Below are 20,006 nucleotides of genomic sequence, written 5' to 3'. Positions count from 1 at the left end.
AGTCAGGAAAACAGTGGAAACCTGTGCGCTAGATACCAGTGTGTTTCTTGACGATTTGGAATGTCGAGCTCTCGCCATTTTATCAGTAGAGCTCTGCGCGATGCACATCATCAATGAGAATGGCACGGCAATCGGTCGGTACCGTTGGATCTTCCGAGGTCCCTTCGGACGGAGTCGAGTTTAATGACGAAATTAAGCGTTTCTTTTAAACGTAAAAAGTTGCTTCGCCCACCTAAATGGCGTAATTTAGGGAACTGGCAGCTGCTGTGGCCTATAACTCTTGTTTCCTTATCACAAAGCAAGTTACACTCACCAGCTGATTTTCTGTCCCTTGACCATCGTGAAGGTGTCGGGCTTCTTCTCTTGGCAGATGTTTCGTTTCCTAATTCATAGTTAAAGTAAAGAAACAGGGACAATGGGAAAGTTGCAGATGAAAAATAGCCAGTGAATATACTGTAGAAAAAGAGACAATGTTCTACATCTACATGACTACTCTGCAATGTTTCATAGTGCGCGCTCTCAATTCTGAAAGATTTGGTGTGTGACTCCCTTGCTGTAAGACAAAGAACGAGAAAGAAAGTACGTCTCGGTACAATGAAAAGTAAACAAGAATATGTACCTTTACTAAATAGAGCGAGGAATGTTTAATCGAGACGTACCAAGAAAATGAAATATGCTAGCCATGAATTCGATAATATGAAAATGGAGATCGGGATCTAAGGCAACACTTGGGTGTAAAAATGGCGGCAACTACCGTACTGCTACTGTCTTCGAAGTGAAGGCGTCAAAGATCACCTGCCGAATGGGGTTGGAGAGCGGCTCTCCGTTGTGTTCGTAAACTCATTGTGCGCCCGCGGTTAACAATAGGTGCCCGTAGCCAACAACATGACAGGAGGTGAACACGGAACCGTTGCTGCAGTTTTGGTCCGGGAGAGGGTGCCGGCCGGGTGTCGGCACAGTCAATTGATCCTCAAGCTGAACCAACTCTTTAGGTGTTCTCAGAACGAAGGAGCTTGTGTGTGTCTTCACGACTTTGTGTACTTCTACGTTAATTAAATGGTGTATGAGGTAATTACTTCGATACCCTCCTGTCGATTGTCACCCACGCAGGAAAGCCATGCGTGGAATCCGATGGCTGGGGAAAATAATCTCACAGTTTCATCTACATCTACATGACTACTATGCAGTTCACACTGAAGTGCCTGGTAGAGGGTTCTCCGAACTACCTGCAGACAATTAATGTACCGTTCCAGTCTCTAACAGCCCATGGGAAGAATGAACATTTAAAACTTTCTATGCGAGCTCTGTTTGTTCTTATTTTATTACGATGAACGTATCTCTGTATGTAGGCCGGCGGCAGTAAAGTATTTTCACATTTATAGCAGAAAGTTGGTGATGGAAATTTCGTGAAAAGATCTCGCAGCAACGAAAAACGGTTTTGTTTTTGTGATGGCCACCCCAACATGCTTACCATATCCGTTTCACTCTCTCTCCCGTATTTCCCGGTAATACTAAACGAGCTACCCTTCTTAGGACTTTTTCGGTGTCCTCCGTCAATCCCATCTGGTAAGGATCCCACTCCTCAAGGAAAACTCTTGTAGAGAATGTCCAATTGTAGTATACACTATCTCTTTAGTAGACGTGTTACGTCATCTAATTGCTCTTCGATTAAAACGCAGTACTTAATTTGGTTGTTGTTGTTGTTTCAGGAGTTAGCAATTAATTATACCTGGGATGAACGGAATGGCGGAGAACTGCGTTAATGAACGATGGCGACAAAACGTAACTACCAGGAACGTTGATAAAACTGTAAATTGTAGCTGAAATTTGAGTATCACCAAAAAGTGACGTGGCAACTCAAAGTTTCACTTGTCATGACAAGTACCGTGGAACCTGCTGTCACAACAACTACTACTACTTCGGGGAAATTTGCAGTTTGTCTAGAAAGACCTTGAGCGAAAGTTTCAGTGGAAGAAAGTAGCTGCCCTGATGAAATATGGGCAGTGAGGTTTCTGCATCCAACGATCTTATAGATAAGACTGCGATCACAGAGGCACCGCCATCGATGCATTCCGCCGCCAACCGTCATCGGCCGAAGAGTGCCGATCTTTTGAAATCAGTATGCCAGTACTTGCGCAATCTCAGTGCAACCGTATTGAAACCCATCGAGAATCTGTGGGACCGCCTTGATCGGGCTGTACGCGCTATGACTCCTCAGCCGAGAAACCTAGCGTCGCTGGCTACAGCATTGGAGTCTGGAAGGCTTCATATCCATGTTTGTACCCAGAGCCTCATTGACAGCCTTCTTGCACGCTTCGCGATGGAAAAGGTACTTATTCAAGCTTTTGACAGGTGGAGACATTGTGACTGGACAGCGTACATTCGTGAACTTGCTTGGTTGTTACAGTAGCTCAGGAAAGTGTGTATAGTATTCGCCAAGTGCATCTCCAGACAGATGTAGCTCATTCACATGCATTTGGCGTCATTTTAATAGCAAACGCCGTAATTCAGGACTCTCCTCTAAGCGTAGAAGCGTCATGTCAACCATCCCACCAAAAACTAAGACATCGGACACAGTGTGACCAGGCCTATGTTATCGGAAGGCGTCCTGCGACCGTCGATGTCGGTTTCACGGTGCTCTCACTGTCAGCCTCAGCAACGCGCCGGCGGTGCAGTTTGGGTTGCAGCTGGCGGTCGGTAGGCAGCCGTTGGCGTTGGCCACACCTGGTCGACCCGGAGAGGCTGCGCGTTGTCTTAAGGCAGCTCACGGCCCACAATGAGCGACTTCCGCTGCTTTCAGGGCGCCCCGCTGGATGGCCATTGTCTTGCAAGGCTAAGCGTCCTGTGGCGCTGTCGGCGATCTCCTTCTGATTTGGAAGCAGGGCCCACTAACGTCATCTGAAGGGCCACGTGTTCCGGCAACGGCACAAAGACTCCATAACGGGTGTGCTACTTTCTTCGTGCTTTAATTCTTCTTACAAGGTGACATTATGGACTGGACCCACTTCACTTTTCTTCATAGTTAAGGGCATTGCGTGAACACCTATTTTATAAAGCACTACCATGAAGTAATCCTAAACACCTTAAAGATCAAATTTGATAGCGAATCGCTCGTAGGTGAGAGCTTAGCGTTTTCGTCTCGTAACCTATCTCTTTCATGATCCATTATGTCATTAATGGGTCAAGTGTTCAAACATTTCAGCTGCACAAATTTAAAACATAGTAAGATAACAGTAGAATTTACTCAAAGGCGGGATTCACGTTTATTTGGTTAGACATGTATTAGAAAATTGAAATGTTAAATGAAAAATACTGACGTGCATAATAACTTTTTAATCTGAATAAGCTTCATTTTTAATTATTTATCGCACTAAAACAAGTATGAATATCAAGGTAAGCATTTTAATAACATTGTTTATATTTTTATTACCATGTTCCTGTCCAGAAGCAAACAATAGTTTTCTCTCTATTTGATGTTTTCCATTTTTGTACCCATTTTAATTTACTGTGATTTATTCACTTTTTATGTGATTATTAATTAAGAGAAAGTGTTTACTTTGATTGAAATACATGAATCAAGCCGATATTTTTATCACTTCAGTTAGATTCTAAATATTGAATTTAAATGAATATTTATCTCCGTCTAGAATCGAACTAGCGACATCGCGATCACTAAATTATAACGCTACCCGCTAAGCTGTAGGCAAGTCAGTTATCTGGAGTGAAATACTCCATACTTAACAGCGTACGGAAAACTGCCGAGAATATATTTTCAAGTATTGCTATTGAGAATTCAGTGCTATTGGTTTAGGAAATTGAAATCCGTGCACTGATGTTAAAGCGCCACAATCGTGAAGAAAATCGAAGAGGACCGGTCCTGCTTCTTGATTGCCAACTGCCAGTTGGCTCCCTCTGTTAACAGTACTCAGTCCCGTCCGGCACCCACTCTCTCATGTCCTGCCTCCCCCACTTTGTTGAACTAGGAAATAACATCTCCTCTCGTTCTCACACTCCCTCACATCCTAATAATCTCCTCCCTACTCCTCCTCCTCCTCCTCCTCCTGATAATACCGCTACTGCTGCCAGTTTAGGCACATCATTGACTACACGCCCTCACCGCTTCACTTCTGTCGGCAGCTTCTCTCCTTCTTCCCAGACTTTACGAGAGTTCTGCCGCATAACCTGCGAAAGGTAAGGTCCCATCACGGCAGAAGGAGAGATACAGTCTGGAGAAACCAATTATGATTTGCTAATGCATTTCTCCTTTTTTCCGCCAGCCCTAATGCCACAAGGTTAGCAGGGGAGCTGCGAATTTTGGAAAGTAGGGAAGTAATGGCGGGAGGGAAACTGTGCGGGCGTGTCTGGGTAGTACAGTCGGTAAGAGCACTGCCCTTGTAAGACAGCGTTGCGGGTTCGAATGCCGTCTCAATTTATTCTGCCAGAAAGTTCCAAAACAGTGAACACACTGCTACAAAGTGTAACACAGCTCCCTGTCTTACATATTACACAATTGCTGTGCTTGTAAGTCCTGCTATATTACCGCAAAAACATGTTAGTGTGTAGAGTAGAAGACGGATGTTCGACCAGTTCGTGATAAAACCTCGAGTATACAGTGTTCTCACCACATCGGTTTTAAGGAGGATGAAATTTAGTTGCCTTTATATTAGCAGACATTTCACTCCGTTGGATTGCCTTACGGCAGTATTCATAAATCTTCTACGGCTGTCTGCAGAGGAATGCTCATAAATCAAAGCGTGGTTGAGAGCTTCAATTCCCTGTCGCCATTACGCGTAATTACTGTACATTTCGAATAATCTCAGGTAATTATGAGACCTTTCTTGCGTCGTTTCACGTCTGACGTTTGCATCATCAGATAACGGCAGCAAAGCGGCATGTTTAGTGTACGTACGTGCGTGTGCTGTAGCCACAGAATTAGAAGTGCGATTCGATAAAACTCTCGGTCGGCGTGCCCGCCACCGATCGGCCTCTTGTACTGTTGCGGTTTTTAGTGCCAACCTAACCAACACCTGAGCCAGAAATTAAATCTCCCCGACCTGTAATTAAACACGTGTAACGGAGAACTGATACGCTCGGTACCTTCCAATCAGATTAAATTCCGAGTCGGAGCAACTGAGTACTTGTTTTCGGGAGAAAAATCTCCTCCTCCACGGGCCGGGTAATAACAAGCCGACGTGGCGTGTTCCAGTTAACGCGTTAGCGATGGGAGCCGGTGCGTGGGGAGCAGTGGCGCTCGCCCAGCAGATCGCCTGTCTTGATCACCGCGCCGCCAATTTATGATTTATTTCTCCGCCCTATCACGGAAATACATCGCAGCACAGAGAAGGCCTGCGTCGCTCGTAATAGCTAGGTCGCTACAGCCAGTCATTAGACCCGTGCTTTGCCACGTGCAGACGGCGTAGTCTTCCGTGCAGAGCACACCATTGTGTTTCCCACTTATTTTCCTAGGTTTGTACCTCAAGAGGTCGTCTTAGGAGATGTAAAGAAGCAAAAAAATTCAATGTCGAATGTCATTGTTTCTCCCGCTCAAATAATTCTCCATTAGAAGTATTCTGATCCCCTTTTGATCTTTACACTTCTCATCATATTGTTCGTCAGTTTCCTCTGCGCCATCACATTCCTCCGTGTTTTACTCTTCATTGTTAAGTGATATCATCCACTTACTCATAATTCGCTCTGCCCTTAGTTCCTCAGCCTCTTTATCTTCAGCTCCTCCAGCTCCTCCTCCTCCTTTCATGTGCTCCTCCTCTTCTTCTTATTGCTCCTCCTCCTCCTCTTCTTATTGCTCCTCCTCCTCCTCTTCTTATTGCTCCTCCTCCTCCTCCTCCTCTTCTTATTGCTCCTCCTCCTCCTCTTCTTATTGCTCCTCCTCCTCCTCTTCTTATTGCTCCTCCTCCTCCTCCTCCTCCTCCTTATTGCTCCTCCTCCTCCTCCTCCTCCTTATTGCTCCTCCTCCTCCTCCTCCTCCTCCTCCTCCTCCTCCTCCTCCTCCTCCTCTTCTTATTGCTCCTCCTCCTTCTCACCTTCTTTTTGCTCCTCCTCCTCTTCATCTTCTTATTGCTCCTCCTCCTCTTCTTCTTCTCACCTTCTTTTTGCTCCTCCTCCTCTTCATCTTCTTTTTGCTCCTCCTCCTCTTCTTCCTCTTTTTGCTCCTCCTCCTCCTTCTTCCTCTTTTTGCTCCTCCTCCTCCTCCTTCCTCTTTTTGCTCCTCCTCCTCCTCCTCCTCCTCCTTCCTCTTTTTTGCTCCTCTTCGCCATTATCTTTTTAGTACTCTACCGTTCCCTGTAGTAATTATGTACTCAACCATCATCAGATAGAGCAACCGTAATGTTACTTCGTCAGAGTGTTCAATATTATTCCGAAGACTTGTTTTTTCATTAGTGGATTAGTCCATTATTCATCAGGTGTTCATTTAGGATATTATTTATTCTCCACTACAGAGTGAGGAACAAGCCCAAGTACTTCGTCTTACTCTGTGTCCTTATACTTCAAAATTACATTGCCAAACTACCAGTTCCTTCAGGGCACACGCTGTAGAAATAGTTACCACTTTCCACAATTTTGGCTTTTACCTTATACCATCGATTTCAGTGTAGCAAAAGGTTAGCTTTTGATGACGGAGCTCATTTCGTCAGTACCAGCCGAGAGGCTGTGGGACCGACTGTGGTGACCAGTTCATGACGCTTCTGATATCTGAGTTTTGCTGTGACGGTTGGGTGTAAAGTGGCCGCGGATAACGCGAGTTAAACGGGCAGCCAGGAGTGCAGAATGACGTCCGCTAGTCGCTTCACACGGCCCGCCGCGCACACCTGCTAGACATCTGCGCCGGCGGCTGCGGCTTTTTGCCCGCGGCGAGGCCCAGCAATAAAGACGTAGCCGTGGCCGGGATTGATTCTAAGCGGCCGGATAAGACCGCCCTGTAATTACTGCCGCTGTGCGCTGCTCCGCCGAAGCCGCCGACCGGCCGGCGCACAGCGCGCGCCGGGCTGCCGCGCTGCCAGGGGCAACGCACAGGGGACCGCGCCACTGAGGCATGAGCAGATACTTTGGTGCCAAATTACTATACTCACCGATTCGACGCACTGGTTTCATTATGAAACTTCATTGTGCCATTTTCATGAACTCAGATGTTCCGTATGACAGACGCTACATTTCTGGCATTTTGAGATAGTGTGTAGACCTGTGGAATGCCTGGTGGAGAAATCTGAACATTTCGGACATATTTTTTTTTTCTCGTTTTAAGGAAGATTGCTTTCATCTTAGTTACCCGCCACGTTCACGAAGACGTTCGGGGTTTGATGAACATCGTTTAAACGTATTAATCTACAATGATCCACCTCAGTGTACGCCAGAACGGACTAATGTGATAAATCATAATCATTCCACTATGGTGTGACATTTGCATGTAATGTGGTAAGTTCAAAAATCGGATGTATGGTTGCCGCATGCTCTAAGTCAAAATCTCACAAATCAGCGGGTGCATCTCTGCTTGATTCTCATCAATTGCCTCGTGAACAATGACGACCATTCCGAGCCTGTATCGTCACAGGTGAAAAGAAATGGTGTCTTCATACTAACGCAGGGTAAAGAAATGAATCTCTGAGTCCAAACAAAGCAGCAACTCCCCGTACAAAGACCTACGCACATCCACAAAATATATTGATACGCATCAGCTGGAACGTAACTGGACGTGACTAATTTTTATTCTCAATGCGTGTAAGTCCCTGTTCGGGCGTCAGTCACAATTCTTTGAATCAGTAGTAGTCAGTTAACTGTGACTGACGCCCGAACATCAGGTACTTACATGCATTGAGAATTTTTAAAAAAATAGTGCGTTGAGAAAGGCTAGCTACTAGCCGAAATCTGGATTTGCGAAATAAAATTAAAAAAAAGGATGACTGACTGCTGCATTCTATAATGTATAAATGCATAAAATGTAATGAATTACGTAAAATTCGATAATCATTGGAAAATTCACTGATCTGGCTGTAAAACGGTATACTTCACAAAGGTAGTTCAGTCAGAACTAATCAGTCTTTCAGCAGATACAGAAGTATCAGTCTGATAATCTTAGGTACTATACTACAATGCTGTACTAACAATGAGACTCATGAATGATTGTTTAGTGTAGAGTACTGTACTTTCAAACAAAACTCCAGGAAGTGTTGAAGTACATGGTATGTTAATTTTGAACCCCATCGTAAGTTTTGAAGCTGAGAGACTAATTTTTAGTCAAATCTACTTACATTTTAATGACGGGAGAGCGCCCCCCTCCCCCTACTGTGGAGCGCAAAGTGGCTTCGAACGTTAGCGTCTCTCTTTCTGGTGTCCTAATGTGACAAGGACCTGTGGGGGAGGGGAGAAACTGTTTAGCCGCACGCCCGATGCGTCTCACCGACCAGACGGGACTCGGCGCGTGTGTGTCGGGACAGCCGGAAGATGGCTTTTTTTGTGTCGGAGAACGCAACAGGTGGGGCGTCGCTATAAATACGGCGCCACATCCCATGGCGGCGGCGACACCTGCTCTGTCCGCTTCTACCGTCTACCGCAGCCAGTTGAGCCGTGGATGGCATAATCGCAAGTTTCTAGCTGCAGTCAGATACTTGGCAGACATTAATGCTCTTGGAGTCCCGGAGGCCAGCTCTTAGCATGTCACCAGGCGGATTTAACAGTGCGTAGAGCAGTGGGCTCGATTTCAAGAGAAACTTAGAACGGCCAGTGATCTTTAGCTTCCGCGGGTTGGTTCCAGTGAGATGAACGCCACAGTTTCCTCCTCCGAGCTCTGTCTAAAGCGAGGCCCTGCTCCGTCTGTAATGATCTCTCTATCGAGTGGACGCTAAATTGTAATAGCATGAAAATCGAAAGGGCAGTCATCAACAGAGTTGAGGGAAGGAAGTGTTGGTGTTCTTCAAATGAACCTCCTCCAGATTTCAAATCCAGTGCCGTACGACTGTTCCATTTCTCCATGTGACGTGCTAAGAGCAAACAGTTGCAAACTCGAGAGACTCAATACCTGCTGCTCTCACTTTCTTCCCTTTCACCTTCATTTTCCTTCTTCCAATACCCCTTCCTAAACTACATTGCTCCTTCCCTCCCTCTCTCTCCAACCGTCTGTGCATCCACCCTTCGTTGCCTCCTTCTAATCATCCATGCATCCACCCCTTTTTCTCTACTGCTAAACGCCTGTGCATCCACCCTTCTTTCTCTTCGTCCGACCGTCGATGTATCCATTTCTCCCTCCCCAACCATCCTTGCATTCACCCTCCTCTCCTCCCTTCACCCATCCATGCATCCACCCCCACTGATCCCTCCCCCTCTGGTTATTTTAAAATAGTCCTGACACGTAACTCTTAGTATCTATGACGTACACAACGACTTCTCTCTCTCTCTCTCTCTCTCTCTCTCTCTCTCTCTCTCTCTCTCTCTCTCTCTGAGCGTTGCTTCCATCCTACCGTCCACACGGTCTTCCTCCATTCCATGTGTCTCCTTATACGTCGCCATACCATTCTTTTTGTTTTGTCGTTCTGCAATTCGCCTACTCTAGGAATCTGTATAAGAAACTGTGCCGGCCCGTGGCTTCAAGTGTGAAACCCTCCTGTGCACAAGTGCAATGTCACATACTATGGATTGTGTTTTAGGTAACCATTTTTCTCTCACGTACACCTTGCTTTGTTCAGGTGCAATTTTGTCGGATAGTTTATTTATCATTTCCTGTCTTACGGAAACTGAAACCGTTTTCATAATAGAGTACTGTGTTTTGCTAAACATTACAGTGGATTTTTACAATTTTGTACATGATTCGTACACTGCACCTCTGCGTTTGAATACATTTTAAGCAAACTACTTCATTAGAAAGCTATAGGCAGATTTAACAACCGACAGTCAGCTAGTTAGTTATAAAATACTGCGGAATTCCGCGGCATCCTTCAGAAGGCCGTGAAACCTTTCTCCGGCCGACTAGGCGCCCCGTACCGCCTCGAAATAACTGTCCCGAGTATTATTGACCCAGTGTTGACGCGGCGCGGGACAAATACCCTGCCGACTATTTTCGAAAAGGCCGGACGCCCGCCGTTTACAAAGGGGAACGTCGACCTCGCGGCTGACATCGGAGCCCGAGGCAGCTGAGGTTTCAGCAGGTGTTTCCGACTCCCCTTCCGCGGCGGCAGCAGCTGATACCAGAGTACATTCTAAATCTGAGCAAACCTTCGTATGCAGCGCTGACCATGTTTCATGCTTACTGTGAATGGGCGTGAATACGCGTACTGAAAAGTTAATGTCCGCTGTTGTGATATTTTTCCCATACTTCCGATTATTCGCCCTGTACGAAATTTGTAGGTAATTACAGTGTGTTATAAATATAAATTGGGGTACTATAAACGGTTCATTTGTTTTCAGGGTTCTGTATTTTCCAAAGTAGTATATGTACAATTACGAGTGTTCGTGAGTAGCGCCGTAAATTCAGAGTTCGTGTTGTGACCACCCGATGGCGTTGCGAGTGCAGTACCTCGACAAAATGGCAACAAAGGAAGAAGAGCTTTTTGTGTATTGGAATTCGCGAGAAGTTTATAACAGTGCACCGTGCATTCAGAAGGAATTATGGAAAAGAAACGCCATGTAAACGGAACACAGGAAAGTACCAGTGTTAGATGCAGCCGTGGAGAGGGCGAGGGAAAGCTTCGTACGCAGTCCAAACATAGCCAACGTTTCGCACAAGCCACGAACTTGAAATACCATAGCAAACTGTGTGGAGGAGTGTTTGAAGGCGGTTATATTTCAAAAAGTACCATTCGCAGACTCTCATACAATTATAATACGAAAATGTAAGAAGCACTTGAGAATGAACATTTGCCCTCTTATCGGGAAAGATTAACCGCTAAAACGTGAGAACGTCGGCCACTGAATATACTGCTGAAATCGTGGTGCCTGTAAGAGATTCACCGAGGGTTAACGTTTTCTGTGCCCTGTCTCAGACGAAGCTGTGTGGGCCATTTTTCTTCCGTGTGAAGACTGTGACGGATACCTCTCAACTTGATATTTTGCAGTAGTGTTTGTTTCCACAACTGACTGCTGATCACGAGAGTCTCACCTATCAAGACGGGGACTCCCTCCTTGGAGCGTAGATGCATGTCACAACTTAACCGAGGAACCTCCGCACCGCTGGATTGGGCGTTGTGGTGAAGGTGGGTCGGCTCTGTTCCCTTGCGCCTCCAGCTGCCCTCCCCCCCGCTCCTCCCCCCTTTCACCTCCCAGGTCATCTTTTTCCTTCGTGGGTACCTTAAGAATCGTGTTAGGTTTGTTGATTTGGGGGGGGGGGGGGGGGAGGACACCGAACAGCGAGGTCATTGGTCCTACCGGATTGGGAAAGGATGGGGAAGGAAATCGACCGTGCGCTTTCAAAGGAACCATCCCGGCATTTGTCTGAAGTCATATACGGAAATCACGGAAAATCTAAATCAGGATGGGACCTAATCCGATTTCATAGTCTTTCTCAAAAATCTCTGCTTCGGCTACGCCTCACCTCGTTGCAGCATTCCGAGATTGTGAAGCAACGATCACGCCCGATACTGTTGTTTGACGATTCTGCGTAGAAAGTGTCTCCAGATCCGTTATAATCTGCAGGTGATAACTCTTCACTCGTGTTGTTGTGCACTTGATGTTGTCGGGTTGAAGTTGCAGCACAATTTGAAATACGCAGTACTGTGGTATTCACGGTATGTACTCGTGTAGACAATATTTTGGATTTGAGGTCCGCCAGTTATCCTGTTCTGTGGCACCCGGTAAACAATTTCAGTTAAATGATTGATTGATTAATTGATAGGTCTACGACATAGTTCAAGCCTTTTTTAACATCAAAACAGAGTCCTCGAAAAGTTGAAACCTGTCCCGTCCTGGCACAGTTTCCATACTACTTTTCTTTTTTGTCCTGTGTTACCTGCTCGTCGCAAGCAGGATGTTAACAATAACATAGGTTTAGTTACGTTCTTTGTCAACCTTGGTTGGGACGGGTATTCGGTTGGCAATTTTTATGGAACTGGAAGGATGCTGAAGTAGCAAGTTATTACATTTAGTCAGTTAGTTATATTGCCTATCAACAGATTGGTTTATTGATGTATCAGACCAAAAGCTCGTTACAGAATGTCAGAGCTTTCAAGTAATCACTAGGAAGTACCTTCATAAAAGACGAATGCTTTCAGTGCCACTTGGATTGCTAACTATTGGTGACTTGGGCTAAATCATAAATAATAAACAGTTAGAATTCACTATCAGTCAAGGACCCATTGCCCTGTTGTACGTGAGACAAGTACCAACAGTAACTTGTTCCTGCTATTCACTGAAATTGGTCTTAGTTCTTTGAGACAGACTGAGGCAGTCTGTGTTCAGTGCTATTCCAATGAATACTGAAAATTGCTACTTAATTTGCAGTTGCCGTGTGTCCGCAAGTCTATCACCGCCTTCTGGTAGCTGAAGTGTCTCCTGCTGGATCAGCTTTTGTTTGGTCTACATTGATTCTGGATGCACATGGCCCTCTGAAATATCTTTCGGGAATATTCTCTTCGACGCATTCTTCAACATGTGATTGTCTTCATGTTTTGACTCTCATTCTTAAATTGTACTCGGCGTTCTTCCATTACACGCGTTGGAAAGTTCCCCTATCCTTCCGTTTGACCCTCGGCGCTGGTGGTGAGTTGTCAGGTGTACCGCTTGCTGCCGTGACTGACCAGCCTCGACGAAACGAATAGTGCCCAGCTGCCTTGAGACGCGTTATCGGCCCACCGACATCATTTTTTAACTTCTCTCTGTCACAAACGCGGGCCGTCTTGCACCCGAAACGCGGCGCACTTCTTGCGTTACGATGCAGTACTTAAGTCAACAGTTTCTGCGCTCATGACAAACCTGATATCATGCGCGCACACACACACACACACACACACACACACACACACACACACACACACACACACACACACACACACACACACAGTTTCACCACTGACCCACCCATTGGCGACCGTTGCACACGCAAAAACTCTTAGTTCGTCCACGCATATTATCAGAGCGCGCAGTTCAGTTTACTCACTCTTAGTCACTGTCTTCCTGCAATTCACACTCTAAGTTTCTATCCGTGTCTTCAGGCACCAAAAGCAACACACCAGCCACGTCGTCAGCATTTTCTTCGTCACCGCACTTGGACTTGCTTGTTCAGTTTCGATAGCTCAAAACACACTCTCCTGTAGCAAAAATACATACATATACATTGAATCATTTACGTTCTGATAGTTGTACTGTTTTAATGTAGTGACATTTACTGCTAACTGTAATGAATAGAAAGACTAAAGGAAGAATATTTATACATGGTGCTCTTAAATTCCCCTTACGAACTTCTAGACTTGTAAAAGAGACCGAGATAATATTTTGAATTGCAACCCGTGCTACAACCGCTCGAAAACGCTGTTCGTAACGCGACAACTTTTACAAGTAATTTACTAGGCAGGGCCCAGTACGTCACTTGTCTTACAGTTGCAGTCATTAATATCCGCAGAAACAAAAAGGAAAATCAGTTTTCACAGACCCTGTTGTCTACAGTTAAACTGTTTTTTAGTAGAATGAGATTTTCACTCTGCAGCGGAGTGTGCGCTGATATGAAACTTCCTGGCAGATTAAAACTAGTTTTTTAGTGGTTTCAACATTGCAGTCCAGTCAGCAATCGTGATAATCTAATACATAAGAAACTGTCAGCCTCATTGCAGCCCAGTCAGCAATCGTGATAATCTAATACATAAGAAACTGTCAGCCTCGATTGTGATATTGAAACCAACCTTTACCTAGGTTTCAGACCAACCAACTGAGCCTTCTTCAGAGGATAAACCTGATTCTATAATATGTCTACGAGGGCATGGTGTAGAAATAAAATGTGACTACTCCTATTCATGCTGTTTTATTTTTATTTCTAGACTATGCTCTCGTAGACAATCATAGAATCAGGTTTATCTTCTGAAGACAGCTCAAGTACTTGGCCTGAAACCTAGGTAAAGGTTGGTTTCAATATCACAGTCGAGGCTGATAGTTTCTTATATATTAAACCGTTTTTGTTCTTTCCAAAGGAAGGTTAGCATTGTGATCCACTACAAGAAAGCTTCGATATGGTGACCACCAAGTTCAGTGCACACACTGTACCTACGAATGATATCGTCAACTTGATGGAATGCGGCAGATGTGCGGTGCCTCTTGGAGCACTAAAGTCCGCCTGCTGACGTGAAGATACCCCCCCCCTTTTCTCGAACCGTTGCCTAAATGTGGCGAAAAGGCTTTGCGACGGAGTCAGACCTTGATGAAGGCGACGAGCAGCTCTTCCGTTACCACGAGCTTCGGCGTACGGTAGGATCATGTTGGTGTATTCCGCAAACATGTGCTGAACCATGTCGCTATCACACTCACAGGTGGATGAGGCTCGAAGAGTTCAGATGGGTAGGATAGACGTCAAATTGTGTGAACCGGTCCGATGTCAACACCGCCCTCCACCACCACCACCACCCTCCCCTGCCTAGCATACGTGTTTTCAAGCGGCTGTAGCACGGAAACAGTACGTTTCCGGACATAGGTGGCAATAAAAACATTACGTACTGAGTCCTCTGTCCTAGAAAAGTGTAAAGGAAATTTTAGAGGACCCTGTATAAGTTCCCAAGAGTTGTTAAGTTAAAATCGTATAGGTGTACTTTATCGATCTCGACAACGGAGGCTGACAATTGAGTGCTTACGATTAGCTTACCTTTATACGCATGTGTTGCCTATAAATGTGAAATAGGCAGACTACGTGGCGCCACTGTGGCACTCGTTGTGCAACTGCGCCGGGCAGAGCGGTTTGGCTGGGCGCGGCGCGGCGCGTCTCTTGCAAGGGACTGGCGAAACTCCTGCAGGCCGGCGCCGGCGCGCCCTGACGCAACAGGTGCCTCGCCCCTGGAGACGGAGGGACGGACGGCCAGTGACGCAGTGTGTTTCCGCCTGTTGCAGATGACCGGCAAGCGCACCCGCAGCTTCAAATGCGCGGTGCACCACCGGGACCGCGAGGTGTGCAGCGAGAACGACTTCCACGTGCTGGTGCATGAGCCGCCCGTCTTCCGCAGGTAAGCCCGCCTGCAGCATACCTGGGGAACTTGGTTGGTCCTCTTGCGTTTCAGGATCTGAAGGTGTGTGTGTGTGTGTGTGTGTGTGTGTGTGTGTGTGTGTGTGTGTGTGTGTGTGTGTGTGTGTGTGTTAATGCAGTACGAGGCAGTTCCCGAAAAGCCTCGAAAGAAGATTATTTCCTGTAGTTGTTAATACAAAACATTTCGGGCCTAGCGAGAAAGTAGCCATTAGCAGAGTTCTAGCGTAGTTCTTGTATTCGTGAAGTTGCTGGATTGAGCTTCGCTAGTAGTAACCTCCCCCCCCCCCCCTTTTTTTTTTCTTTTAAAGCCGTGAGTGAACATTGTAGAACAATTTCTTTCATTTCCGTCAGTGATCACAAAAGTTAGTCCTTAGCCTAGCGTTCCAGCCAGCAGTGACCATCTTCAAATATTATAAAACAGATATGAAGATAATTAGAATTACATATTAATACCTTCACCTGCTGACGGACGTTGATAAATATCACCGGGGACGGGTGAAAATGTGTGCCCCGACCGGGACTCGAACCCAGGGTCTCCGGCTTACATGGCAGACGTTCTTTCCATCTGAGCCACCGAGGGCACAGAGGATAGTGCGACTGCAGGGACTATCTCGCGCACGTCTCCTGCGTGACCCACATTCGCAGCTTACTGTCCACACACTACATTCGTAGTGTCTCTGCCCAACACACTCATTACCCGTGCAAGACATTCTTACAAAGTCCCGTAACAGTTCGGGTAATGTGTGTGCATCTGTACAGGAGGTGAAGGTCACGGCCGGTATAGCCAGAAGTATATACTTACATGGATATTGTGTCTGCTCTTTCGGACATGTCCGTATCAGTATATAGATCTGAAGATGGTCATTACTGAACGAAACCAGTAGTCTTAAAGACCTAACTTTTGTGGACATTGGCGCATATTAAAGAAATTACCCTATACTTCCTCGATCACAGTTTTATTCTGTGACTATGTCGCAGCTTGTGAGTGAACTTTTGTTTTTGGACATACTTTATTTCACCAAAATTTCATACATAAAAAAAGGGAGACGAGTGATGAGGAAACTCGAGGCAGTAACAAATTTGACTTACTGTCCACGGATCATGCACGGAATTCAGTTGAGTGCTAAAGATGCATGTAATACTACTACTCCAAAAGTCGTTTAAAAATTCATTGATTCAAGGTGCATCTCCAATACATATCCATAACAATTTAAATAGAACATACCCTGTCGGCAATTAATTTAGTAGTAAAATTCGTGCGAGACATGGCATCACGACAACGTTAACTTTACATTGCTTTGGAAAATCACTGATACGATAACTTGAAATTAAATTTTGTTAAATGAGTCGTATTAACGAAGATTAATTAAATTTCTAATGCCATCCTAATCAATAAAACTGTAGTATCAGTGGGGGCTACTTGACAGTAAACCCTCACCGCGACTTCAGTTCGACCTGTACAGGGCGACTGAATACTGCTGGCAATAACACAGCTAAGCCGTACTCCGGTCTATTTAGAAAACTCTTTATTACCAGTAGTACAATTCCAGAAAACGCAGTTTGAAATGTTTACGGCTCTTGTCGCATTTGTGGCTCTACGTGAGATTCGACAGGGTTTCCGCAATCGTTTGCCCAGGCTGCCTGCCGCACTCGCGAACTCAACTCACAAATGATCAAACAAGCGATTCCATGCTGAGATGTAGAACAACACAGTCTTACAGCTGTTAAGTTGATGCTTATTCACGCTTTTAAGATCTGATGCAGCTGAAATTTCATTATCCACAAAATAAAATTTAATTCAATTCGTTAATTAAAAAAGGAGCTAGTTAACGTTGCAGATAAAATGTTTCTCGTAATGACACCTGTATTACATAGGAAACGTAGTCACAGTGAGAGACTGTAATTCATTGATTTAGAATCGTCGAACAGTATTTACATTTAATGGAAATGGTCCGCTCATCAGAACGTTGTGGGAGGTGATGCTGGAGTGAGAAAGGTTTCCATAAAAATAATTTATTTGCTCTCAGTATTGTTGAAGGTGGATTAATTTACAGTTACTTCCATCAAAAAATGTAAATAATAATATGCGTACAATGTGAAGATTTTTCTGAATCACCATTGAGGTAATATCCAGGTTTATAACGCTGTATGTGTACAGAATGCTCTCGGATTCTATCTGGAAGGCTGTAAATTGATATGAAAATCACTTTCCAAAGCCTGGGCAACTCACGAAAGGGAGATACACAGAATAGCATCGACTCTTGATAGAGGTATGATAGAGAACAGTCACAAGTTGCAAAACATACCCGCAAATTGTAAGCTAGGCAGTGGTAAAATAACCAAAGCACTAAACACAATACACAAAAATAACTAAAGGCGTGCCAAGATGAAGGAGGGCACCGAATATCAACTCACCAAAATTACCGCAGGGGAGGAGGGAATCGTAGGGTTTGGCACAGTGACAACTGAATAAGTCCGCCTCTCTTCCTGTATGCAGGGAAAGCGAGGAGAACTTTCTCCTTCTTTATTCTTTGTCGCCTTACGATTGGTAGAACGATGTCTGGGCGTTAAGTGCAGCTCACTTCCCGCGCTGTTTACAGAAACTACCGGTGACTCCGTTCTCTGCTTCTACTTTCAGGACAACGTAGAGCTGCTGTTCCTATGGGCTTTTGTTGAACTCACTTGGGAGCTGACGTTGCTCACACTGCTTTGAAATGCGCTTTGGAAGTACTTCTAGCTTAAGAGATAACGAAAGTGATTCACTTCCACAACCTCTCCTCTTGAGTGTTCCTGGTGGGAAACCTCCCGGATTTCCTCCAGTGCCCACCCATCGTCTGAAACTTGCAGGTAGCACATGTTGCCACTCTCCAACGACCGGGAAAAACACGATCTAAAATGCCACGATTCACAGGTCCTGTTCATCCGTTCTGAAAATTTACGAAAATACATCTTCAAATGATTGTGTGATTGTTGTCGGGTAGTGACAAACCAACATCGCAACAAAGTGTACCCACCCGGCTCATGCCAAGTTAATTACACCATGACATCTGTTAGTGCAGTAAGCCCCAGAAAAACGCAAACATTATTCGGTTACTCAAGTAATGCTCGCCCACCCACAGTTTGAAAACATCTGGTAAAATATAACTGCATACACATTGGTTATTCCATGATAACGGACATAACTCTTAAACAAATAAAAATATATATCTGAATATAAACCATGTACAGTACAGCTGAAGTTTGATAAGAGCTATCTAGAATTGCCACTAAACAAAGGAACTGAAAGTGTTAGGCAGATGTAAGAAAACCTTGACTTTTCGTGGAATGGCCCACAAGTGTACACCTTGCTACAGTTGCCAGTCAGAAGCATTAACATGATACATCGACTCAGCATTTCAGCATGGAATAATTGTGCAGACAATATCTGCATAACCACTACAGTGGTATGAGAAACACAACCACTGCTCATGAGTTGGTGAGCTAAAGCCACGCTACAGGTAAGCGCACTATATGGTAATCTGCAACAATGCCTACCAATGTCTTTCGATTAACCAAGATAGTCCTCGATTATTCCGCCGTTTATGCAATATAAAATATGCAGGCAGTACGTCGCGCGAAGTAAAGCCCTGGATTTCCGATCACTCTTCCATAGACGAGCTCTTCCATAGACGAGCTCTACCACCACCGCCGCCTCACGGCCATACTCAGCGGTATACTTAAATCGTTGTGGGCGTGTGACGTCAGCTGATGGCACAAACTACTAAAAATCCATATTTAATATCAAATGGAAATTTTAAGAAATATTTAATCATAATTTTGTTAATTAAACCTAGTTTATTTCTCAGTAATTATTGCATGACAATGCGGCTTTTCTTTTGTTTCCTTCATCCTCATCTTGCTCTTATGCCTCTTGCTCCTCTTTTTTATATGCCTCTTGCTCCTCTTTTTTATATGCCTCTTGCTCCTCTTTTTTATATGCCTCTTGCTCCTCTTTTTTATATGCCTCTTGCTCCTCTTTTTTATATGCCTCTTGCTCCTCTTTTTTATATGCCTCTTGCTCCTCTTTTTTATATGCCTCTTGCTCCTCTTTTTTATATGCCTCTTGCTCCTCTTTTTTATATGCCTCTTGCTCCTCTTTTTTATATGCCTCTTGCTCCTCTTTTTTTTTATGCCTCTTGCTCCTCTTTTTTTTTATGCCTCTTGCTCCTCTTTTTTTTATGCCTCTTGCTCCTCTTTTTTTTATGCCTCTTGCTCCTCTTTTTTTATGCCTCTTGCTCTTCTCTCTCTCTCTCTCTCTCTCTCTCTCTCTCTCTCTCTCTCTCTCTCTCTCACTCCTCCTCCCCCCCCCCCCCCGCCTCCTATGAGCGAACTCCCTGTTCTGTGCTCATAGGTAGTACACGACGCCTGGTATACGTCCACCGCAGCGCTTCAATTGTCAGTATCCCTTTTGCTGCTATATATTTTCTCATGGCACTTTCAATTTTGTTGCCAGACTTTAGTATTCGTTCCTTGGGATTTCCATTTATCGGAAGACTTCCTCAATTAACTAAAACCAATGTGGATGCGCCTACCACAGAATGTATATATAGCCAGAGTCAATTCTTCAAAGTTAATGTGATAGAAAGTTATTGTCGTCGGCTCTCAGCGCTTAAAGGTGACGTACGGACGTTCCGGTCACAATACTAGTACTAACGGCGATGGAACTCCAGGCATACCGCCTGGACACACAATATGACACTTGGCCACTGGGCGACATACAGTGAGGCATTGTACAGTAAATACGCTGTCGCTCCCAGGGTGGCATTACGCGTTAGCGCAGACGTATTGCGGGAGGCGGCGCGGTTGA

The 20,006-nt window shown here is 45.1% G+C and overlaps 1 protein-coding gene across 2 annotated transcripts in view; it reads left to right on the top strand.

Annotated features, from left to right (window-relative positions):
- LOC126335219 (protein rhomboid) overlaps positions 1–20,006 on the top strand; it is a 278,300-nt gene that overhangs the window by 171,155 nt on the left and 87,139 nt on the right. For both annotated transcript variants that reach the window (XM_049998248.1, XM_049998249.1), the window contains exon 2: positions 15,028–15,140. In XM_049998248.1, coding sequence (XP_049854205.1) covers positions 15,028–15,140 — 113 coding nt within the window. The remainder of the gene's footprint in view (positions 1–15,027; positions 15,141–20,006) is intronic.

The sequence above is a fragment of the Schistocerca gregaria genome, chromosome 2 (assembly GCF_023897955.1).
Source record: "Schistocerca gregaria isolate iqSchGreg1 chromosome 2, iqSchGreg1.2, whole genome shotgun sequence".
NCBI lineage: Eukaryota > Metazoa > Arthropoda > Insecta > Orthoptera > Acrididae > Schistocerca > Schistocerca gregaria.
Note: the sequence above shows the minus strand (reverse complement) of the source record. Positions and strands in the feature narration are given on the sequence as shown.